The sequence below is a fragment of the Arvicola amphibius genome, chromosome 1, assembly GCF_903992535.2.
Source record: "Arvicola amphibius chromosome 1, mArvAmp1.2, whole genome shotgun sequence".
In the NCBI taxonomy this organism is placed as follows: Eukaryota; Metazoa; Chordata; class Mammalia; order Rodentia; family Cricetidae; genus Arvicola; species Arvicola amphibius.
The window spans coordinates 48,371,525-48,396,548 of record NC_052047.1 but is presented as its reverse complement, the minus strand read 5'-3'; the positions used below and the strand labels follow the sequence as shown (position 1 = coordinate 48,396,548).

Here is a 25,024-nt window from a genome sequence, read left to right as displayed (position 1 = left end):
GTCTACAAGAGCTAGTTCCAGGACAGGCTCCAAAGCCACAGAGAAACCCTGTCTCGAAAAACCAAAAAAAAAAAAAAAAAAAAAAAATCTAGGCCACCATGGCCAAGCCTTCTATGTTGCCTGAGGACACTCTACACAGCCAGGGAGAGGCAAGTCCAGGCTGGTGAAGTAAACCCTGAGTATTATTAGGTCATCTGGTATACCTGCTTCCAGCTGCACTACGAGAGGTATTTTGATGCCCCCTTTAGGATACAGTCACAACTACAGGGCTGCTGACCCCATTGGTGCTGCTGCTAGCCTATGTGGCATGCAGGAAGGAACCCCGAGTCAAACCCCAACGTGAGGGCCCACAGTTTTGAATCTGTTCCATCTTGATATTCCAAAATCTTGCTTTTTAACTCAATATTTGGGGCATAGGCCTAAGTGAGATGGGAACCAACATGAGAAAAGATATTTTCCAGACGTCTGAAAGCAAGGGTAAGAGATACCTGGGCACACGCCTTCCAGCACGAACCCCTGGTTTCACGGCAAAACGAGTGATTTGAAATTAACATAAAGCCCTCTGCTCCTAGATGTTGCTGAGTAACCACAAATAAGGGCTCTGAATTTGTAGATACTTCATAAACACTTGGAATTCCCAGGAATACCTGCTCTAGCCTCAAACACAGTTGTGGGGAGAACCGCCTTCTGGATTGTGCATCCCAACTTTTGGTAAAGTACCTAGGACATAGTTAATGCCTTTAAATATCAGTTGAAGAAAAAGAGGTGTGAAGAATGACTTTGTTAACACTTTGCTTGATGAGAAAATGACCACAGAGACCAAAGACACTGTGTGACTGGGGCTAAAGAGACATCTCAGGAGGCAGGAGCCCTTGCTGCTCTTCTAGAGGACCCATGTTCAATCCCCAGCACTCCTATCAGGTGACAATCATCTGTAACTCCAGCTCCAGGAAGGGGAAATGACACCCTATTCTAGGGAGAGAGAGAGAGAATAGAACACAAAAAGTAAAATACATCTTTCTAAAAAAGAAATTGTGGAACTTTGTTGCCGAAGAGTCAAGCCTAGGTGGCAAATGACCTTTGGAGCAAGCTAATTCCAGTCGAGAGCAGAGGAAGAACGTGGTGAACACTCAGGGGCAGGTCAGATTCCATTATAGAAATAGCTCTTTATAACCAAATGATTTCCCACCCACAGCCTCTGCCTGCCTTTTCCTAGCAATATCTCTGATACAGTACAATTCCAGCATAGAAAGAATGAGGGGAGAGAAATGGGGAGGAGAAAAGTGAGTTACAGTTAATGCATAAATCCCGAGAGCTTATCTGAAGGTGGCTTGACTTACCACCTCCGAGAGATCACAATCTATACTCTGAAAGTCAGAAGCCCTGTGGAATGAAATGGATAGAAGGAGACTTTGAGGGGGGAAAAACAGATGATGTTATTCTCATAAAAAATATAATGTCCTTATTTTGATTCAGTAGTCTTTCAATTGAAGTGTTAACCACAAATCATTGAGGTTGCCATCTCTTCTGAATTTGTTTACTGCTGGGGGTGGGGGTGTGCTTCAAGGGGCCCAGTGGAGATTCTACAATAAAACAGCCTTGCCCTTCTTGCAGCGACTCCAGGCTGAAGGCAAAGCAAGAACAATCTCAGCCTAAGCCCCCACAGGGACATTTGGACAGAGCAAGTTTGGCTCAATGGATGCTGTGGGATGGCAGACAGGAAGACAACTTTAGCAGTGGGCCATGGCACCGATGGCTGAGCCTTGAAATGCGAGTAAGGAAAAGAAGGGGTGCGACAGTTCCGGGCAGAGAATGGAGCATGTGGAAAGGTAGGTGAGGGGAACCAGTCTTCACATATACCGGAAGTGGTTCTGCTTGCCAGGACTGCTAGACGTATGGAAAGAGAAACACGATATAGAGTTGGTCCATTTGGTTTGGATGAAAGTAAGACATGCTTTAACTGACAGCAAAGCTGGGGCCAAAGTGAGAGCCAACAGCAAGCGGAGGCTCCATGAGCAAGGAAAAGTTACAGTCAGACTCTTATGACTGGATCTTGAGCTAGCTGTCATGGACAGGATAGAAAGGTGGAATTGACTAGGGGTGCAGGAGGGCTGGGGGTGCAGGAAGGCTGGGGGTGCAGGAAAGCTGGGGGTGCAGGAAGGCTGGGGGTACAGGAAGGCTGATGACGTTTCTAATACAATCCTGGAAGGAGGTTACTGTTAGTTCCCTGTGAGCAAGTGTCGTGTCTTTCTCCTAAACACTAAACTCAACTTTACTCAGCAAAGCCAGAAATCAGAGGGGTTGGCCGATGTTCTCAAAATCATACGGGGGCCGGAGTGAAGAGGAGCAGAACAATGTGGGCTTGAGAGGAGATGATGCTCAGGGACAATGAAGGGGGTGCAAAGCTGGAAGTTAAGGGGTTCTCAAAAGAGGTCATAGGCAAAAAGTTGCCTGGAACAGACAGAGTAGCCAGCGAGCACACTGCAAGGTCTAGAAAGGCTGTGGAGGGAAAGAAGGTTACAGGCTGACCCCACATTCACATCAGGCTGGAACCAATTATAAAGCAAATTGGAACAGGCTAGAAAAAGGGAGTTCCCCTCCCCACCCCACCCAACCACCTCCAATATTGCCTTCGTCGTGGATTTACAGATGGCAGAGCAAGCAGGCACGTCAATCTGTGCCCCATCAGCATGAATTTGCAATGGCATCGTGTTGACAGCTGCAGCTGACACATCACCTCCATTTGCAGAGGCATCTCTGATGCCCTGGGGAAGGGCTTTCCTGCAGCCTGACGAAGATAAGCACTCTGCACGGGAGTGGGGCTCGAAAACACACTTTTAGACATCCTCTAACTTCTCTACTGCTGCTGGGGCACTTGAAGTCCAAGTGTCCCCACCTGAAGCCGGATGAGCTGTGGTTTCACCAACAGAGTCTGTGTTCTGCCAGCTCTGCACTTTTCCCATCTCCATTCCCTCTGCCTGGAGCACTGTTCCTCTGCATCTCCATGGGATGGCTAACACCTGCCAGGATCTAGAGTCGCCTAGATGACACACACGAAGGATTATTTTTGTGTAGGTTAGCCTCCGGGCGTGCCTTAGAGGGATGATCCAGACTGTTAATTTAAGTATGGAGACCCACCCAAAGGGAGGACAGCACCATTCCTAGACTGCACAAGAAGGGGAAGCTAGTTGATGAGGAGGATTCATCTCTGTTTCCTGACTGTAGGTGCATTGTGAAGAGCTGCTTCGAGCTCCTGCTGCCTCGACACACCCACATGATGGACTATATACTGGAGCTGTGAGCCAAAAGAGACCCATCCATTCTTCTTTCTCTCCTTCCTTCCCTCCTTCCTTCCTTACTAAGTTTCTTCTGTCAGGGTATTTTATACAGCAACAGAAAAACAACAAGAACACCCCACATGCTGAAATTCTGCCCACCATTCCTGCCCCAGAAGTCACCTCCATCCAGAACCTTCCTCTTTCCCCTGCTAAATTGCCCTGAAGTACAATGCATGTAATGACTTCATGTTTGGTCACCAGTGGACACACCCAAGGCCAGCTGTGCCAGGGAAGAGACTTCGTAACAGAGCATGCCCAGTAGTGTACTGAAGGGTGACCTTTACCTGTGACCCAGCCTGTTCCAGAAACACTGTGAGGATGGACCCTCATTTCTTCGCACCATCCCTTTCTACCAAGAACAACTGGGGGTGCATCCTCACATTGCTGAGCCCTACCTGTGTGGCAGTCACTAATCAAACTATGGGTAGGTGGGCAGGGGCAGCCACGTTTCATTTTCTATAAATGAGGATGTGAAGCTAATGGTTCAAAATGGATCAATCCTGTCGGGGTCTTGCCTCAGCTCGTGCTCCCAAGCAGTCACCACAGAAAAAGCTTCAGCATTCTAAAACCGACTCCCGGCTTTCCTTAAGCAGTCGTGAACCATCTCTGAGGAGCTCACTAACCTTGCAAAAGCCCATTCACATATACAGAGAAGTTCCGTTCTCTCTCAGGCTGCAGGCAGGTACTGATGGAAAAGGGTTTTCAAGAAAGATGCCCGAGGAAGAAGCGCCAGCTTCAGGCTCAATGACCATGATTTGGGGAGTCATCTTACTCAGCGTTCTGTTGCTGTGAAGAGACACTGGGACCATGACAGCTCTTATAAAAGAAAGCATTTAATGGGGGTTTGCTAACAGTTCCAGAGGTTTAGTCCATTATCATCGTGGCAGGGAGCATGGCGGCATGCAGGTGCTGGAGCAGTAGCTACATCCTGATCAGTGGGCAGAGAGAGACTCTGGGTTTGACTTGGACTTTTGAAACCTCAAAGCCCACCTGCCAGAGGCATACTTCCTCCAACAAAATGCCTGACATGAACAACTTAAAAGGAAGAAGGGTTCTTGATTTCAAGGTAAGGTTGGCTGGGTCCATGCTTTCAGGCCTGTGTCAAGGCGGAAGTATCACACAACAGCGGCCCAGAAGAGTCCAGCCGCTCCCCTCACAGCAGCCAGGCAGCAGAGGAGGAAAAGAAAGACTCTGGGGCCAGACATCCTTCCAATACATCCCTCAGGTGGCTTACTTCCGCCAAGAGAACCCTCCTTCTCCAGTTCCCATCGCTTCTCAGTAACACCAGTGAAGTATGAATCAATTCACAGGTCCATTCCCGGAGGAGGTCACAGCCTTCATGAGCCAGCCTCCTGCAATGATGACCACCTGCTGGGGAATTAAACTTTTAATATTTGAGCCTTGGGTGGCAGAATACTTCCTACACAAACCATAGTGTTTGTGTCCCCTGGGAATCATTTAGTCCCAGCATGTGGTACCATTTGTCTGCAGCCCCCAGGATAGGAGCAGACCCTATCCTGGCAAACCTAAGCCAAGTTCTTGCTATGAGGGAGCCAAAGCTGGCACTGTGTAGCACTTTCTTTCAAATTAAATCATTCCTTCCTGGAGGGAAGCAGGACGCCAAGAAGAAGTCCCAAGGCTGGGGGAAGCTCAGAAAGTCAGCAAGGCTCAAGAGCTGGGAAAATCAGGAGACTCAAGTGTTACATGAGCAGTGGACAATCGCCAGGGGAGAGGACACTCTTCAATGGAGCTGCCTGCAAGATGGACAGAGAGCTCCATGGATATGGTTTCTATGAACTGTCATCATTGTGGGGCAGGCTTTAGGGTGAAGCAGCTGCTTCTGGGTCACCCACGCTCCTATAGGCGACTCCCAGGAAGCTCATTGGATCACCAAGCTAGAATGGAATCTTTTCTTTGGTTATCAACAGTGGCCTGTGTGGGCAAACAGACAATTGTTCAAGCCTCGCCAGAAAAAGGTCAGGCGACAGTCCCAGTTTGGTGTAATTGATGGGAAAAGAGGCTGTGTGTAAGAAACGTCATTTATTCTGGTCACTTTCATTGAGAGACTAGCCACAATCCTCTTTCGGTCTCCAGCCAGTGTATCTGATTCAGTGTGAAACTCAGTTAAGTTTTCAACATAAAAAGAGTATAAATTGTCAAATTTAGAAGTACATATGTGAATTTCTCTGCATAGGAGAGAACATGAATCCTATTAGTTAAAAATAGCAGTGTGCTCAGTCCCCTCTCCCAACATGCTAATTTTAATAAACTTACTCTGAAATTAGCCTGCCACTACAAAGATAGCTGCTCATCAGAAGCATTCCCAGTGAGCACTCAGCTCTCCTTACAAGAGTTCAAGCTCTCCCAGCAAGCTGAACAATGCAGAGTTCAAAATAGAACACGCACCCTCTCCTTACCAAGCTCCATAGCCCCCACCTCCTGCCATTCCCAGCACTGTGATGCTCAAGGTGCCATTCAAGAGCCATCACTCCTCCCATCTACCCCATCCAGCTCGCTATGGATCCTGCATGGGTCTTCCTTAGAAATGTTCCCCATCGTCATTGTGTTCAATGTCCATTCATTCTGCATTTCTATATCTCTCCATTCTTTCAAAACACTGACCCTATCTTACAGTCTTTACTTATGACTATGCTTCCCTACAATGAACAAGTCCAGTTCTAAATGCTAAGGTTACAAATTAAAAACTTAGAGTTACTTATTCTCAACAAGTTCAATGCTTTTGGGTCCAGTAGAGAGATAGACAATGACAGAATAATTAGGATTCATTGATGTACATTCTATGAGAAGCTGAGTCTAGAAAGGGAGCACACACACACACACACACACACACACACACTTTAGACACAGCAAATTTATGTCAATTGTCATCTGAGAACAGCTAGGAAGTAAACTACTTCCAACTGAGGTTACTGCTGTTTATCCCATAGAACAAAACAGCCTGCTGCTCAGCCATGGGGAGGATGGAGAAAACCCGCCATCACCTGACCGCCCCGGCTTCCCCAGCCCACCCTGATAGATGTTTAGTGATGTCATCTCCACCTGTTGCTATTTGTTCTTTCACTTGGAGGCCCAGCTGAGGGGGGACACTTTGCTTGGCCCAGGACTCAGGAGGGAGATCTCCAACTGGTTGTGCCTCCGTGAAACTGCCCCATTGATTTTCTACTGGATATCTATAGGCTCCAGATTTGATGGTGTCTCCTTTGTTCGTTCTTTCAATTGTGCTACTCCAGTCAAGTCTGCGAAACGTCGTAAACTCCCAACCTAATATTTTACTGTCTTATCTGCAATCTACTGTCTTCTTCCTATCTGCTAATTGCTATTTGTTCTTTTTTTTTTTCACTTCCTGTATCCTTAATAAACTCACTTACTCAAAACCAGAAGTCTGGCTCTCCTAGACCTTTCTCCAGAACACGCAAGGCAACTGAGAGTGTTGGTGTTGACAGAAAGGATCCGATCAGCGGTAGCTCGCCCTCACCTGTCTCTTCTCCATTCCATTCCTACTGCCTGGCACCGTGCCCTGCAGGTGATTGAAGCTCTGTGACAAGCGAGTTCAATGGAAACAAACTGACCCCAAGTGCTTTCATCACATTGGGCTTTAGCTGAACAAGCATTTGGTGCCTCTCTGCTCTGGCTACATCAGAGCACACCCTGCTGTCTGGCCTCTGAATCCACTTTTCACCTGATCTACCCTGGCTATCTAACCGCCATGCGTGCTATTCCCCCAACCCAGTAGTTCCTCCTTGGACTGCTTCCTAACAGCACAAACACCAGCTCAGGCTCATACCTATTTCTGCTCCTGATATTTTTTTGCCCTCTTTAACTAAAGAGAAGAGAGTCTGTTCACATTCCACTTCCTCAACCTCTGCTCCTCTGCCCAGCTCATGTACTATTGAACATAGTTCTTTTAGTCAATAAAAATACCTTTTAATGGGAGTGACTACTTCAAAATAATAACAGGGCAGGCCTGTCTTCCCATCTCACCTCCATTTCCTGTAGCCATTGCCATTTTTCCCTGTGTGTGTGTGTCTCTTTTTTAAGAGGCCAGACATCCTGTCTTCCTGTCCCAGTGAAGGAGAAGCCCAGCAAAACCCAGGTAATAAAGTAATGGCCTTTTCCATTTTAAATGCCTTGCCCTCGTGATGTCCAGGCATAAATGGCTCCCCAGTAGCTCCCTCCACCAAGATCTCCCAAAGATAAGAGAGTATAGCCTACATCAAGGGTAGGATGGAATCAGAGTGTGAAGGAGGACTTGGCCTTTAGTGTCTTTGAAGGAATGCTGAGCCTAGCCTGATTAGTGTTGGGAGAGAGGAAGTGAGGGCTGGAGAGGGAATGTGCTAATTTAGACACAAACCTGTTGGGTTGAAGAATTACAAAGAATAAGGCTACATTTATTATAGTATTTACATGTAATTTACATAGGCAAAACCACCTTTGCAAAGTTTGAAGTTCTATACACTTTAATAAACTTATAGTTATCATCATAAACAAAACACAGGATATGTTCATCAAATCAGAAAGTTCCCCCCACGTTCCTCTTTCACACCACTTCAAGGCTCTAACAAACCACAAGGCTTTTCTATCCCCTTACTTCTGACTTTTCAAAGAATTCTTTATTCTTTGGTCTTAGTAATAAGCCTTACAAGGTGTGTATTAATGTCCCAACCATCGACTGCACACCCTAAAGAAGTGTGGTATTTTACACATCTCAACAAAACCTTAGTAAAGGTGTGTTTAGAAGACATAGGAGAGGCTAGAGAAGAGGCTCAGTTGACAAGAGCATTTGCTGCATAAGCGTGAGGACCTGAGTTCAAATCCTCAGTAAAAATCCAAATAAAGAGGCGGCTGTTGGCATGGCACATGCTGTAACCCCAACACTAACCCCAGCAAATGTGGGGAGGAGCCAAGAAGATCTCTGCAGATTGCTGGCTGCCAGTCTAGTTCTAGGGTCAGTAAGAGACCCTGTCTCATGGGAATGTGGCAGATAATGATAGAGCAGAACATTGGTTATCCTCCACCGGCCCCTGTGAACACAGACACACACACATACACAGAAATACACACACACACAGAAACATGCACAGACATACAGAGAGAGAGAGAGAGAGAGAGAGAGAGAGAGAGAGAGAGAGAGAAACACATACAGACACACAGAAACACACATAGACACACAGAAAGAGAAAAACACACAGAGAGACACAGAGAAACACACTGACACACACACACACAGAAACACAGAGAAACATACAGATACACACACATACACATACACAGAAACACACACACAGAAACATGCACAGACATACAGAGAGAGAAAGAGAAACACATACAGACACACAGAAACACACATAGACACACACACAGAGAAAAAAATACATATACACACCACACACACACAAAGAAACACACAGACATATAGACACACAGACACACACACAGACATACAGACATACACACACACACACTTTTTCAGAAGTGACAACCACGGTCTGCTCCTCCAGCAATGGAGACTCTGGTGGCTCTGCACCCTGTCAGTTCTTCATTAGTTGTTTGCTGTTTTTCCATTCTAATCGGAGTGTTGTGGTTTCTCCCTGTGGTTCCAATTTCCATTTCCCTGGTGACTGATGATGCTGAACATCTGTGTAGGTGCTTACTTGCCATCCCTATCTCATCTTCAGAGCAGCATGTACTTAACTTTGCCCATTTGGAAAACTAGATTGCTTATTTTCTTATTTAGTTATAAGAATTGCTTTTATATTCTAGATATGATATATATGTATATATATGCATATATTCTGTGCATACCTTCTCCCAACCTATGGCTTGTTTTGCATTTATCAAGCAAGTTTTTCAGAGGCAAATACTTTTTAATTTTGATAAAATTCAATTTATCTGCCTCTTTCTTTGATGATTTTTCTTTCCATGTCTGCAGACACTCTCTACCTTTTAGTCAAACCTTCCCAAATACAAGTTGGGTCTATCTAGATAAAGATTATATTTTCTTTCTATCTCTTCAGTTAGTGTTGGCCATGTAACAATGCTCAAACCAATGGTTTATGACCAGAAGTAATGCAAAAATCTCTCCATCCATCCCTCAGTGAAGAAAAGCCCCATGGTCTGAACTCCCCCTGCCCTCTCCCTCTTTCCCCTTCCTATGGGCTTAGATATGAAGGTAGCAGCATCTTGGTTCAACTACCCAGCTGATGACCAAGCCTTAAATCATAGTAGAGGAACAAGATGGAAGGAGCCTGGGATCTGAACTGATTCACAGAGCAGAGAAAGGCCTACTTGTGCTGCAGTCCTATAGCACGGAAGACACATTGATGTCTATCTTATTTAAATCACCACATTTAGAAAGTAGGTATCTAGGATTTTAACAGATACATTTATTTTTCTTAGAAGTTCTGTAGATCCAAGTTTTGTGTTCACCAAAACTGGAGTAGTCTTGTCCCTAAGTATCTTAATATCTTCAGAGTCTGTCAACACTAAAACTAAGAGTTGGGTCTTCAGCCACAGGCCTGAACTCTAGTGGCTTGGAGCTGAGATAGAGCGCTCACTGTCTTTTGTCTGTTTCACAGCCACTGTATACCACCCGCCCAAATTAACCAGCCAAATGTCAAGCGGTGATTAGGCTGAGACATGATTGTCAGCTGGGCTGTGTTTAGAGTCACTGAGAAGGTAGGCGGAAGCTCTGCTGTGGGCAGATCTGTTTGGGCATTTCCAGGGAAGAGTAATAGATGAAAGAAGACCCACCCTGAATCTGGGCAGAGCCATCCCACACCAGGGGCCTAGGCTGATAGAGGGGGCAGTGAAGGACAAAGCCAGCAAGGGGCCTGAGTTCTCCTAGCTCTCTGTTTCTTTACCACCAGTCTGTGCACTGCTCTGCTTTACCACTGTCTTCCCTGGCACGATGGACTGAGCCCTCTGAAAATATGAGCCCAGAATAAACCTTCCTCTGCCAAGTTATCTTTGTCAAGTAATTAGTCACAGATACGGGAGAAAAATGAAAACAAGTCACAGGCTGCGAATGTGGCTGAGTTTGTGGTTTCTCTAAGGTGGAAAGCTCCCCACATATGGCAATGAGAGACACGATATCTGCACCTCCCTAAGCACTGAGTGTCCAGCTCTGAGCATCAGTCATGCCTCTTTCACACACAGAGAGTGATGAAGTCAGGTCTTGAGAGAAGGCTGCCACCAATGGTTACACTAAAAATGATCTCTGTAATCGCATTTTAAATGAAAACCATGTCCAAACCAGTGGAAGAAAACAACTGGAAGACAGTCCTGTGTTTTAGAATATTTGATCACACTGTGAACCCTGAGATTGTGTCTTTACTGGAGGAACCTGCTTCTAGGTATGGTGTGGCTAAGTCCTAGCACCTTTAATTCGCGAGCTTTCTGTTTGAATGTGGTAAACAGGGTTCAATAAAGTCAACCATAGGTCAAAAGCAGAGCAAGCAACCAGTTGATAAGAAAAACCATAGAGAGTGGGAGGAAATCAGGGGGATGGATAGAGAGACACACAGGAAGTAGAAAGGAGACACATCCAGTTGAAGAAGTTTTTGTTTCAGACAGTATAGGAGAAAACCCTCTTTCTGGGACAACAGCAAAGGGGGAAGCAGCTGGGTGCTTTCTCTGCCTCTTTGAGCTAGCAGGTTTTCACTCCAGCATTTGGCTCTCAAGTCTTTATAATAAATAGCACCATAGAGACTTAGGTAGAAACAACAGCCAGGGCTAAAAGAAGAAATGGAAATGGTGTAGGGACCCTGGTGGGACAGACATTAGGACTTCTGCAAAAAGAGATTGTGTTCTCTTATAATGTTCATTTGGCCCTGATCCCTAAATCTCTTGGTAATGCCACCAGCCATACTTCCTTGAATTCTACATGACTAGGTACCAGGCCCAATCCATGCACAGTGAACCCTGCTGGAATTATTTAATTATTTAAGTGGACAGGCAGTTTCCTGGGCAGCTGATATTTCAAAAGAGGCAGTCCTGGGGCCATATCTCTCCACACACATCTCTCAGTACTTAGAAGCAGCAGGTGGATTTGTCTCCTGTGTCCAGTGTAAAAAACTGACACCAAATGGGATATAAAAAAAATAAAAACTTACTCTCCCAGTCAGGGAGGCCAGATGTCCAGAGTCAGTGTGCCAGTGGGCTCTCCTTGGCTTGTGGCTGCACCCCTCTATTTTCTGGCAGTTTTCGCAAGCTTTTTCTCTGTGCCTGTCTTCCTATAGCCTTTTCCCCATGCTCTGTGTCTTGCGAGCCCCTCTCTCACTCCTTTCTAAAATATAGACACTAATTATTGGATTAAGTGCTCACCCTAAATGTAAGATAATCTCATTGCAAGGATCTCAACTTCACAATATCTTCAAAGACCTGTTGTGGGATAATCTTTGTGTACACTGTGAAGATGTGTCTCCACCTAAGGCATCCTCTGATTGGTTTAATAAAGAGCTGGATGGCCAATAGCTAGACAGGAGAGAATAGGCAGGACTTCTGGGAAGACAGGAACACAGGAAGAATCTAAGGCATGCAGAATTTTGCCAACAAGATGCGGAAGGAGTCAGATATACTGTATGGAGAAGAGGTAATGAGCCACATGGCAGAACGTGGATTAATACAAATGGGTTAATTTAAGTTACAAGAGCTACTTGGGAATAAGCCTAGGCTTAGGCCAAGCATTCATAATTAATAAGAAATCTCCTTGTCATTATTTGGGAGATGGCAATACAAAGAAAGACTGACTCCAAAGACCCTAATTCCAAATTCCAAACATAAGAACAGCTACAGGGAGCTAAAACTCAGATATATCTATGGCGTTCAGGCACTACATGTCCATCCACTGAAGTAGATAGGAAACCCAGAAATTTGCACATTCATGGGCATCCAAAGGGGCTCTGATCTGTAGGCCTTATTTTGAGAAAGCTGATACATTTATTGCAGAATCAAAGATGGACTAGGTATGGCCCCTGTCTTGGGAGACACACTGTTTAATGAGCGATGTAGACAGATTATGTAAAGCACTGCTTCATAATGCCAAGCAAGGACCCAGGGCAAGACGGACCAGGGTTCAAATCATGTTCCCTCTAGTTACAAGCTGTAAGACTTAGAGCGCATGTTCCTTGGCTGGCCTCAGCCCTGATTTCCATGCTGCTTAAGAAGGGATTCCTATATATGTTGATGTAGAATGAGGCTCAGATAGCTAAGGAAAATATGGCTTCCGTGCAATGATTGACATGAAGGGCAAAGTCAAGAGACATTTGTGACTCCTGAGGCAGAAGGCAAGATCTGTCCATGCTCACATTTTAGGTCTGTAACACACATCTGTGCACAGCAAATTCCACTATTCTACAGCATATGGCCCATGATAGCTATGAATGGAGCCACAAAAATTACGAACTTACTTAAAACATGAAAAGTTTTCACAATTTTTTGTAACTCGATTGCGTGGTTCTTACATATTATAAGATTAACAAGATGAAGCTCGTTGGGGATGGATGGGGCAACTTTTAAAACACCTAGCTCATGATCTGTGGGCTTACTCAATGAGTGTTTAGCAACCACCTTTTGTATATGGAACTTAAAATGCAGGCATTGGAGAACCAATTGAAAAATGCAGTCCAGCTAGGAAACCATGGCCATTCAATGTGGTCAATGCACCTACCAGTGGGAGGCACCCTCAAGGGACACCTGGCACGATTTAGCACTTGATTACTTCCTTTGTTTATTGAGTGACTTTCTTCCCAAACTACACCAATAAACCTCATGTGTTCTTTGAAGGCAGGCAGGAGATTCTGAGGAGCCCTCTAAATGGGTGACCACTGAATTCTAAGCACAGAATAGTGCATCTAACGTCTTGTTTATTTATTGAGGAGGGGGGAGGTAGAGTCTTGTGTAGAGCTTTGAACTCACTATGTAGCAGAGGATGGCCTTGAACTCCCGATCCTGCTGCCTCTACTTCTTCCATGGTGCTAGGATCACAGGTGTGCATCCCATGGCTGGCTAGGGTGCTTGACTTCTAATAAGCACTCTCAATAAACATCTACTACAACAGGGAATATTGTACCTTATGAGTCAGATCCCAGCACTGGATTTCCATGGAGAAGCCCTTCCAGCCTCCTTTTCTCTATCTATGGGTGATTCTCGATGGGCCCAGAGACAAGATTCCCTGTGAATCTATCCCTTGACATAAAGCCTAACAGATGGAGGAGACAGAGATGGACTGAGACATAGGTATCCTACGGGAGGTTTCAGTGTAGACCAAGGCTAAACCAATTAAAACTAGGGCCGAAACCCTAGACGGTGGAGCTCTACACACACTGGGCATTAACTGGGCATTAAGTGGTTAGATAACTGGAGGACCCATCCACACAGGTGGTGGTGGTGAGTGGTGGCTTGCTTGGGAAAGAGAGACATAACTATGCCTCCCACCTGGAGAAGCCAGCAGCCTGAGGCGGGCGGGCGTGGGGGGGGGGGGTGTACGGAGCGGGGTGGGGTGGGAGGGACGACGCCAAACTCTGGGTAGATTAAAGAGGAGACAGACCAAGAGTGTGAAAGCTCACTCCTGGCAGTGTTTCTGGCACTCTCGCTGGGGAGGATGTGGTGTTATTTCCACAGGTCAAATCAGTTCTGCACCTGTCTCATTCCTTTGAGAAATGAATGAACCACTTCACACACAGTGGGCGCAGGAAACAGGAGCTGAGAGAATGGAGAAGTGAACGCATGAACCAGCCGTTGCAAGGACGCCAAACTCATCCACCCAAACCACTGTTCCAAGTCATGCCACCTGGCCCAGTTGTTACCCAAGGGCCCGGATTGTCCCTCAGGCGTCACTTTTCCAGCACCGAGAATCATCCAATCACTTGCCTCCAAAACAGTGGTGACTAGGCTGGCAGGTGGGGCTTGTCTTTCCCCTCCCGGATCCCAGGGCTGCTTCGTCTCTCCAATCCTAGGCCAAACCCTGGTGGGTTAAAGGCCCCTCCCCAGACCCTGGCACCAGATGGCGCGGGAGACCGCGGCGCCCCCGCAGGCCCGAAAGTGCGGGATGGACCGCGCACCTGCAGGTCCTGCGGGGCCACCTGGTACCAGGCTTCTCGGGGGTTACAGACCCGCTGCAGCCGCTCCGGAGGCCGGCCCGGAGCCCCGGCCTCACCTCGCTCACCAGCCCCTGCCAGTCGCTCTCGGTCCGTTCGCCGTCCATGTCCCCTCCTGCGTGCGCGGGCCGGCTGCACAGACGCCTCCCTTCTCCTCCTCCGGCTCCTGCTGCCGCCGCCACCACGACCAGCGCAGCCGGGAGAGGGCTGGGCACCACCGAGCCTCCGCGCCGCCGCCGCCCGCGCGGCTGCCTCCACGTCAGCCTCCGCGGAGGAAGGGGAGGAGGAGCCGGGCCCCAACCACTGCCCTGCTACAGTCCGGGGCCAGCGTCCGCTGCGGCGCCTTGGGGACCCCAGGTCACCAGCCCGGTCTCCTAGGGAAAGGAGCCGGCCTGTGAACCCGCACACAATCCTAGACCCCATCGTTCCCAGGCCTGCTGTGAAGGGAAGAAGGCTGGTTAACAGCTGGTGTCACCCCAACCCTGAGAAGCCAAACTCCCCCATCCAGCCATACCCTGCCAGGTCAGGCCTCCACCATTGAAATCGAGGCTCCTTCAAGAAAGGGCCTTCCTTTTCCGAGGAAGGTAGTAGGTGCTCTACATATTTTTGTTGAACACATAAATGAGTCCCTCCATACTGTACACAGATAAGTTTTTTTTTAAGCGACCCATATTTACCCTTTTTTTTTTTTTACAAAAAAAGGTATCAGATGTCATATTTAGGACGCAAAGCAAAAATTGGAAAACAAAACTTTAAATTCTGAATAGGGCCAAAAAGTTCAATGGTGGGACTTGGCAGGAGTCGAGAGAGGTGTTCAAGATTGTGCCGTTCAGGGTTCTAGAAGAGGAGGCAGAAAGATTTTTAAGAGTCAGAGAGGGTGGACGACTTCAAGTAAACAGCATTTTGCAAGTGTAGCAGGGCTGAACTCTCAAAACCCGCACAAGATAAGACAGATAAGCAAGTACTGGGAAGAAAAGTGGCCACAGAGTCCTGTCGTGTCATCCCCAACCAGGAAGCTGTTTGCAACTGATAGCTTCTGGGAAAGGGAAAATCCATTTTCTTGAACAGAGTGAGTTTCAGCCACACTCCAGGGCAGGCCCCATGTTCAGGAGCAGATGACCAACGCCAACAGAACTCCATGATTTTTTAAAAAATGCTTTTGCTTGTTTTGTTTTTTTAAGAGAGAGAACATGAAGTTGGGGGGTCGTGGATAGAAGGAGTCTGAGGGACTTGGGGAAGAGGAAAGATATCTTAATGTATTGCATAAAATTCTCAAAAAATAAATAAGAACATTTTTATAAAGATAATTCCATTAAACTTTCTTTAGCGAGAAGACTAGACGTAAGCTGCAGACAGAAGGGAACCTCAGGTGGATGTGTGTGACCCCCCTCGTATTTGCCAACAGAAAGCTTTCCTTACTCGGGGAAACACAGCTTGTACAAATGAGTAGGGGACCTGAGAAGTCGTAAATCCATCTGACAGCTGCAGAAACCTCACGGTTAATGTGAATTTATTTACATGTTCCGTTCCTATTGCTGGTGGCTCACTTCATTGCTGTTACCCATTTTATCAGGAAGAGAACTGAGTTCTCAAATCTGGAGCAGTAAGTGGCTTTCGGCCCCAGTGTGTGGTAAACCTAAAGATGAAATATCATGCCTGAGAATGGGAGACCCTGAGCTCGGTTCTTGGCTTTTTTCCCCTGACATAGTAGATTGTTTCCAAGATGGTGGCCTTTCTGTCTCTTCCATTATCTCTCATTCTGGGCTCAGTCATCGGATGGGTTTGGCCCAAGCCATGTTTGCCAATGTATTATAATAATCAAGTCAATAAGCACCTTTGGGTTGCGCCTTCGTTTTGCACAGTACTCCTGGGAACCTGTGAGTACCCCCATGAAAACAAGTCCAGAATGGCTTAATGGTCGTCACGTGACTCCCTGGACCATTCAGCCACCAACCAACCAGCGCCCGTGTGAGGCCCTCATCTGACACAGGTGCATGGGTGGGCCCAGCTAAAATGGCAGTGGGACTGCCCAGCTGAGCCTGCCCAGGCTGATGACCCACAGACTCGTGCGGTAAACAAGCAGGGCTTACACCCGTGGGTTTGGGGCTGATCCGCTGTAGCGCAGCAGATAACTGGTAGGGAGGATAATAGTGCTATTGATGAAGAAAGAAAGCCTGGACCACTCTGTTTTCTCTGTTATCAGCCGCACCGGAGCATCTGTGCCTGACATCACAGCCTATTGACTTCTCATCCACGAAAGCTTCTACGATATACTGACGGGGAAGGGGCTGTGAGAAGAAGCCTGCCTACCTGTGAGCTCTTGGGTTTTGTGCCTGAACTTGTCCTGAGAAGGCTGAAGAGCAATGGAGCCCATGATCTCTGTCCTGGTGGTTTGCAAGCTAATGCTCTAGAGAACAGGACAGAAGGAAAGAGGGGGAGGGAGAGGAAATGAACTAAACCTTCTAATCTTCTCTCCATTCTCTGCCACCTAGGCTCATTCTCTTTGCAATCCAAGAAGGTGGAAAGAGGTCATCCCTCAATAGAGCCACTAGGGTTAATTAACACGGTGCCAAGCACTTACTCCAAACAGCCTGTCTCTTACCTGAAAAGCAAGGTACTGTCTGCCAATATATTGCCCTCTGGCAAACCATCTGCTTCCGTTCTGACCTGTCGGTGAAATAGACTGTAGGGAGGGTGGGCAGATCTGGGCCATCTGCCTTGCTCCCTGCTGGCCTTCAGGTGGGAAAGCCCCTTCTGGATACCTGGTTTAGCTGAGTCTTTCAGCTCAGCGGCTGCACGGAGCCGTGCCTGATATTGTAGGCGGCAGGATGGGTGATCAATGAACTGCTACGAGCCAAGATGCCTACATTTGGAAACCATGGACTTTTAAGGCGACGCCCTATGATTTGCTTTCTTTCCCTGCAATAACAGAGAGCAATCAAAGCATTTAAAGGAAAAACTGGAGAGGAAATCAAAAATGTGTCAGGCCTCTACCCCACCCTCTCCCCAGCAGGCTGAGAAACGTTCCATGAAGTTGAAAACCACCATCCTGAGCTGCTGGGGGTCTCCTGGAGATGCCCTGTGCCTGCTCCCACCAATCCTCCGGTAAGCTGTGATAGAGTCACACAGCAAGGCAGTGGGGCTGCGAGCCATTCGTTTTATCTCTTTTCATCTATGCAGCCTGACACTGAGTAATAATAATAATTAAATCCAGTTTAAGCTTTTAGGCACCTATACCAGAAGGCCTCTAGACACCTCATCAACAGCAGCCCTGGCTGGTGCAAACAAAGCTAATTATATTGTGGTTGACTGTTTTCAAAGAGAAAAAAAAAAGGAAAAATAAAACTACTTACAAGTGTCCTCACCTCAGACAAAAGCAATCCACTAAATGTCCTACGCAGTGCTGGTGCATGGTGCCAGTTTAAAACAGGTGACCTTCTGTTCATCTTGCCACCCTGGCACAAAATACAGAAACACTGGCTTTAGCTGTTGTTTTTGCATCCCCTTCACTTTCTAAAGGATATCTTTCGAGACCCAATTTCTTCATAAGTATTCATAGCCCCAAGACCAATTTTATGGATTTATTTTTATACACCTAAGGTAGCAGGAGTGCTTAGATGCCTTTGAAGGATGTTTCTCACTTGTCAGATTCAGAGAAAGATTTAGATATGGAAACTCCAGAATAGTTCAATCTCAGGAATTAAACCACTACATACTAACAAAAACAAAACCAAACAAACAAAAGATCCTGGGGAGATTGGGAATCAAAGACAATTCGAGTTGACTGTCAGAATGAGTTATCTGCTGAGAATATCATCTTGGGTGGTTCTCCCCACCACCACCCCCACACCCCCACCACCCCCACCCAATCCCAAATGCTTCAGACACGTGGGAAAAATACCCAAAGTTTTTGATACTTCCACAGTGTTGTTGGTTTGGATTCTGGCCACCCATGCGAAAAATGTCAGAGTTCTCATTAAATGCAAGGAGGTTTGTTCACCTGGAGAGAGATTTGAGGGCCCTCCCCTTCTGAGCCTTCGAGAGGCTAGTTCTGGGCTAGTTCTCCTGCCTGAATTAAGAAATCCAACTTGAGGGGAAAAATGATTCTTAATGGTTGTGGTTTATGAAGGGAGAGGGATGCACGCGCCCATGTGTTTAATTGGCTCTACATAACTTAAAGACCGCGGATATCTCTTGTTCCTAAAGAAAGGCTCCTTTTGAGCTGCCCTACCAGGAGCCTCCATGGGCTGGCTGCTCATGAGTTTAGCTGGAGACAGAGACCTAATTGGTCTTTGTGTTCCTTGCAAGGGCTTCCTGAAGAGCCTTGAGACCTGAGGTCCCCTGGGCCACTGGCCTCAGTTCCGTGGAAAAACAAGGCTCTGTCGCTTCCACTGCTTAGGGACACTCCGTGAGAGATCTCATTCATCATTTCCCTGCAAAGGGCCAGGCAGCAGAGGGGTAGATGAGGGATTCAGGCCGCTTCCTCATTCTCAGCATGCTGTGTGTGTTAGCCGGTGGAGTTCCTGGGGTGTCCCTGCCAACTCCTCTAAACCCTCCCTGCCCAGCAGCAATCATGCACGCTCACGATCCGCCTCCAGCCCGGCTGGCTGCCAATCAGCCCAGCCACAGGGGGTGGAAGGAAGTTCCACTTCCCGCTGAACCACGCAGAGGTGCTCCGAGCCACTGAGTGAGGCTGATGACCGCCTGGCAGGCTCCGGGACGCAATTGTCACCCGGAGCAGTCGCACGCCTGGGCTGATTGGCTTGGGCGTTGCGGGAGGCAGTGTTGGGGAGAGGAGGAGGTGATGGAAGCGGAAGGTTGAGAGAAGGGGGCTGAGATGCCTGGGCGAAAAGGGAAGAACTGGGAAAAGAGCTGGAGGGGGCGAGGGACCCTGGAAAGGGCGGGGCCAACGCGTCTGATGAGAGACCAGAAAGTAAAGAGAACATCAGGAGAGTCAAAAACCTCCGGCGTCAGGAAAAATTCAACCCCAAGCCCTGTGAGAAATGGAGAGGGCCCCAGCCACAGAAGGAGTTAAACAAAGTCACCTGGCACTCAGATCACTCAAATATGTTGTACTTATTGATAATGTGTTTCATCTATTCTGCGGGGGCTGGGGGCCATGATTCAGCACAAATTTGATGTAAATTTATGGAAATAGAAATGCAGAGAGGCTGCAAGCTTCAAGCTGCCGGCGGGTTGGCTGCATGGCCCTCAGCGAGGGGAGGTGACTGCTCTCTGTACTTGGGGAGCTGAAAATAGAACCGTATGGCTTGGGGGCCACTGGCCTTTCCTGCAGGCCAGCAACAGGAATGACCCTGTCGCTCAGGAAAACTTAGAGAAAAAAAAAGTTTAAAAGCTGATGACTGTCCAAAATAGGATCACCTCCATTGGCCTCCTGTCTCGGTTCTGACTGAGGGTGGGGGAGCGATTTTTACCCAGTGGTTCTGGACAGGCTTGTGTGAATAGGAAGGGGGAGAGGAAGAGAATTGCCATTCTCAAGAACCTACTGTGTGCAGAGAATTAGCTACTGAAGTGACAGGCATATTTTTCCTTCTGCGCAGTGGGAGAGTCATTTGACAGAGAGGGTGAAAGGTGGTATTCCATAGAATTGTCTGGAGCTGGTAAAAGGTTTACTGGCCATTAGGCTGTCCTTTATAACCGCGGATGGGAGATTTCTGTCCCCCACCCCTCATAGCAGGTCATGACACTTGTCCATTAATGTGGCTCTCCCAAGTCAATAGCAGTCTCTCTGGCCTGGCAGTGGCCGAACATTGCCAGCAAGCTTTCATGGTCTAGGAATTGCTTCTCTGGGCCAGACCTTGCTTTGTAGCTTGCAATTCAATCAAAATAGTAGAATCAACACATCAAGGGCAGGCAAATATCTCAGAATGCTTACCCAGCATAGATGAGTCTCGGGTATCATCCCCAGGTCTGCCAATAAATAAATAAATAAATAAATAAATAAATAAATAAATAAAGACTCCAAGATGCAGCCGCAGGCCAGGCCAAAGGGTATCATTTTCCCTTCATTCCTTATTGTTTAAATATATATATATATATATATATATATATATATGTTTTTATTTTATGTGTCTGAGTCTTTGCCTGTACATGTAAGTGCATTGTGCGATGCCTTGTCCCTGTGGAGGCCAAAGGGGATGCTGCATCCCCTGGAACAGGAGTCAGTAAGCCATTATGTGGGTGCTGAGAACCCAACCCTGGTCCTGACTTCTTAACCTCTAAGCCAGTGTTTGTCAACCTGTGTGGGTGGTGACCATTGGAAGACATATTTCTGATGGTCTTAGGAGCTGAAATACCGCTCAGTAGCAAAATTACAGTTATGGCGTAGCGAGGAAAATAATGTTATGGCTGGGGGTCAGCACGACATGAGGAGCTGAATTGAAGGGTCGCAGCATTAGGAAGGTTGAGAGTCATCCCTCCAGCCCCCCTCATTCCAGCACTGACCCTACCTTCTGCCAAAGCTACATTTGTTTCTGAGTGCACAGGGAAGGCCTTCTGGGAGCTTGAGTGTCCAGGGTTGGTCTGGTCTGGATGTAGACAAAGAGGAGGTTATCTCAAGAACAAGATCGTGGCTTGTTGGGATGGTGAGGCAGATGTTTAATAGATTGAGTACGATCCCATCACATTCAGGATGACTGCCAGCTTGTCCTTTTTTCTGACATCGCAGCAAATGTCTTATCTTAGAGAAGGAAGCGCTTGTGTGAGCTTTCAGTGTCTTCACATAGCACGTGGTTGCCACTTACTAAGCCCCTTTCTTCCCATGAGACAGAAAAACAACATTAAGAGGATGTGCTGGCGGTTTTCATGTCAACCTGGCACAGGCTATAGCAATCTGGGAAAAGAGAACCTCAACTGAGAAAATTCCTTCAGCAGATTGCCCTGTGGATCATTTTTTTTTTATTAAAGATTGAAGTGGGTGGGCCCATCGCACAGATGACAGTGCAGATCCTAGATGGTGTAAGAAAGCAGACTGAGCAAGCAAGCCATGAGGAGCAAGCCTACTAGTAAACAGCACTCCTCCAAGATCCACGGCCTCTGCATCAGTTCCTGCCTTGAGGTCCCTGCCCTGACTTCCCTGGAAAATGGACCACAAACTAAAATAATATATCCCCCACCTCCAGGTTACTTTTGGTCAGGGTATTTATCACAGCGATGGAAAGCTAGCTAAGGCAGCCAATACAAGAGCCTTATTGGTGTCTTCTTTGACAAAGAGGGCCGTTGATTCATTCAAATGGGGTTTCTTGAGCATGTCTTAGGTGGTAGCATCCGGTGCTGTAACCTCAAACCTCTCAGAGGGTAGCAGGTAGATCTCCAGCAATGTCACACTGGAGCACCAAGGAAGGAATGGATGCCGCAGATACATGACATACAGTACAATCAGTATGATGAAGGCGAAAACGGGGGAGGGACACTCAGTGAGTGAACGTGTTTGCCTTGTGAGTGTGAGGAGCTGAATCCAGTCCCCAGATCCATGTTAAAAAAAAATACTTCTTTAAACACATAATTTTAAAATGCTTGGGGGCCTACACACATGGCTCAGCAGTTAAGACCACTTCCATCAGCCGGGCGGTGGTGGCGCACGCCTTTAATCCCAGCACTCGGGAGGCAGAGGCAGGCAGATCTCTGTGAGTTTGAGACCAGCCTGGTCTACAAGAGCTAGTTCCAGGACAGGCTCTAAAGCTACAGAGAAACCCTATCTCGAAAAACCAAAAAAAAAAAAAAAACAAAAAAAAAAAGACCACTTCCCTTTCTTCCACAGGACCTGAGCTCAGGCCTCAGCCCTCCCACCAGACAGCTGAAAGCCACCTGGGACTCTGGGTCCAGCAGATCCAACTCCATCTTCTGGCATCTGTGAGGATCCCCACACGAATAGCGCGCGCGCACGCGCGCACACACACAAACACACACACACACACACGAAATGTTTTTTAAAAGTCTGTATGAAGGTGCATTCCAGTTCTGGGGATGAGATCCCTGGGGCTTACCTAGCCAGCCTAGTCTACTCGGCAATTACCAGATCCATGAGAGACCCAGTCTTAGAAAAATAAAGTGGGTGACTCCTGAGGAACAACAGTTGTGTGTGGACACACACCTGCATTTGCCCACACACAAACACTCATGCACACATTTTTAAAGGGGTAAATGTTATGCTGGTTGTATGTCTATGTTTTTAGACTCTGGAGAAAACAATGTTTAAAAGCAGCAAACCAGGACCATTTAAAGGTAAAGGGAAGGGAAGACTGAAGACTGTGGAGACACAGCAAGCGTGAGTTAGGAAAATCCATTCACCAAACCCTGGAACATTTGCAAAGGAGCGAGCAATGACCCCTGGGAAAGATGTGAAGTAGTAGCAAGACAAAGAGTAAAACAAGCAAACACCAGTGGGCTGGACGGTGCGAGAAGGAGCCTGGACAGCGCAGCCTCTGTGTTTAGCCTCCTCATTTCTACAGTGGGTAGGTTGAACCAAATGATCTAAAAATCCTAAGGCTCACTGAGATAAGTTTAGATTTGTGGGGGACTCTACATAAAGCCCATTGAAAGTGTTGTAACTGCTCTCCAAAGACAAATTCTAGAACCTCCACAATCTTAGTTATTTTTCTGTTGCTGTGATAAGAAGCCATGGTCAAGGTGTCTTGGTTACTGTTCTATTGCTGTGAAGAGACACCATGACCATATTATAGAGAAAAGCATTTAATTGGGAACTTACTATGGTTTTAGAGGGTTAATCTATTATTGTCATTGTGGGAAGCAGACAGGCATGGTGCTGGGGCAATAGCTGATCCACAGGCAGAGAAAAAAAAAGAGTGATATTGGGCCTGGTGGGCTTTTGAAACCTCAAAACCCCAATGCCATACCTCCTCCAACAAAGTCACACCTCTTAATCTTTCCCAAACAGTCCTACCAACTTGGGGACTAAGCATTCAAAGATCTGAACCCATGGAGAGAAGTGGCATTCCCCTTCAAACTACCCCCAGTAACTTATACAAGAAAGAATTTATTTGGGCTTATGGTTCCAGAAAGGCAAGAGCCCATCGCCTCTTGGAGGGGAAGCGTGGAAGCCAGCAGGCATGGTGGATGGAGCAGCAACTGAGAGCTCACATCTTAAACCACAAACTGGAAGCAGAAAGACTGAACTGGGGCGGTACTTGTCCTTGAAACCCCAAAGCCTGCCTGAGTCTTTACAAACACTTGGCAGGTGTAATAATGATCCCATGCCTCATATTCAGCAAAGCAACATCCTAGTTGCTACCATCAGATATCTGAAACAATGTACAGGAATAAAGACCTGCATTGGCTCGGAGTTTGAGAGGTTTCGGTCCATGGTCAGTTGGCTCTGCTGTTTCTAGACTGTGGTGAGACAGGGCATCCTGTCAGGATTAGACTCTTATTTCCAAAGCTGCTCACCCATTTGTGGCAGGAAGCAAGGAGTTAGAGGGAGACAACCAGAATGAGATATAACTCAGAAGAACCACCCCTCCCCCCAAACCTACTACCCCCAACTAGACCCCACCTCTAGAAATTTCCATCCCTTCCCAATAATATCATCAAGTTATAAATCTACCCATGGATAAACCCATGTTGAAGAGAGAGACATTGTGATCCAGTTACCTGTTCACGATTGGAACCACCCGCTGGGACCCAAGCTTTCAGGATGTGAACCTGAGAGTGACACTTCCTATCCAAACTACAAAGGTAGGTATCCTGGCTAGTTTTGCAGAAACTTGACACTAGCTAGAATCATCAGAGGGGAGGGAGCCTCTATCAGAAAAATGTTTCCAGCCTGGCAGTGGTGGCACACGCCTTAAATCCTAGCACTTTGGAGGCAGAGGCAGGCAGATCTCAGTAAGTTTGAGGCTATCCTGGTCTACAAAGTGAGTTAGTTCCAGGGTATCCAGGACTGTATAAGAGAAACCCTATCTCAAAAAAAATAAGAAAGAAAGAGAGAGAGAGGGGGAGAGAGAGAGAGAGAGAGAGAGAGAGAGAGAGAGAGAGAGAGAAAGAAAGAGAAAAGGAAAAAATGTTTCCCTGCTCTAGTCAAGCCCCTATGGGGCATTTTCTTAATTAGTGATTACTGTGGGTGGGCTCAGCTTATTGTCAGGGATAGTCCTGGGTTCCGTAAGAAAGTAGGCTGAGGAAGCCATGCGGAGCAAGGCAGAGGTTCCTACCCTATTTGAGTCCCTGCCCTAACTTCCTTCAGTGATGAGCAGAGATGTGAGAGTGTGAGTCACATCAACCCTCTCCTCCCCAAGGTGTTTCACAGTGTTTCAGCACAGCAATAGTAACCCTGACTGAGACAGTAGGTTAAAGCCTGGAAGGCTATGTTGGCTGGAGAAATAGCAAAAGCACTTCCATAGATGTTAGGAAATAACAGTTGGTCCACTACCCTTCAAGTAGCCCTATCCCCTCATTCCTGACTCTGGTGAGTGCCTCAGCCGAGGGGACACCCAAGTGGGCACTCCCCAGGGCCTCCTTTCCTAAGAACTCTCTATAGTTCCCCATAAGTGCCTCTCTCCCCATGTGTCTCCATATCCTGAGTCACCAGAGCCC

General features: G+C 47.1%; 1 protein-coding gene across 1 annotated transcript in view; it reads right to left on the bottom strand.

The window, feature by feature from the left end:
* Ccdc149 (coiled-coil domain containing 149) overlaps positions 1 to 14,706 on the bottom strand; it is an 87,473-nt gene extending 72,767 nt beyond the window's left edge. Inside the window, exon 1 of the mRNA XM_038346057.1 lies at positions 14,515 to 14,706. Within this exon, the coding sequence (XP_038201985.1) occupies positions 14,515 to 14,562 (48 nt within the window). The 5' untranslated portion in view covers positions 14,563 to 14,706. The remainder of the gene's footprint in view (positions 1 to 14,514) is intronic.
* Between the last annotated feature and the right edge of the window lie 10,318 nt (positions 14,707 to 25,024).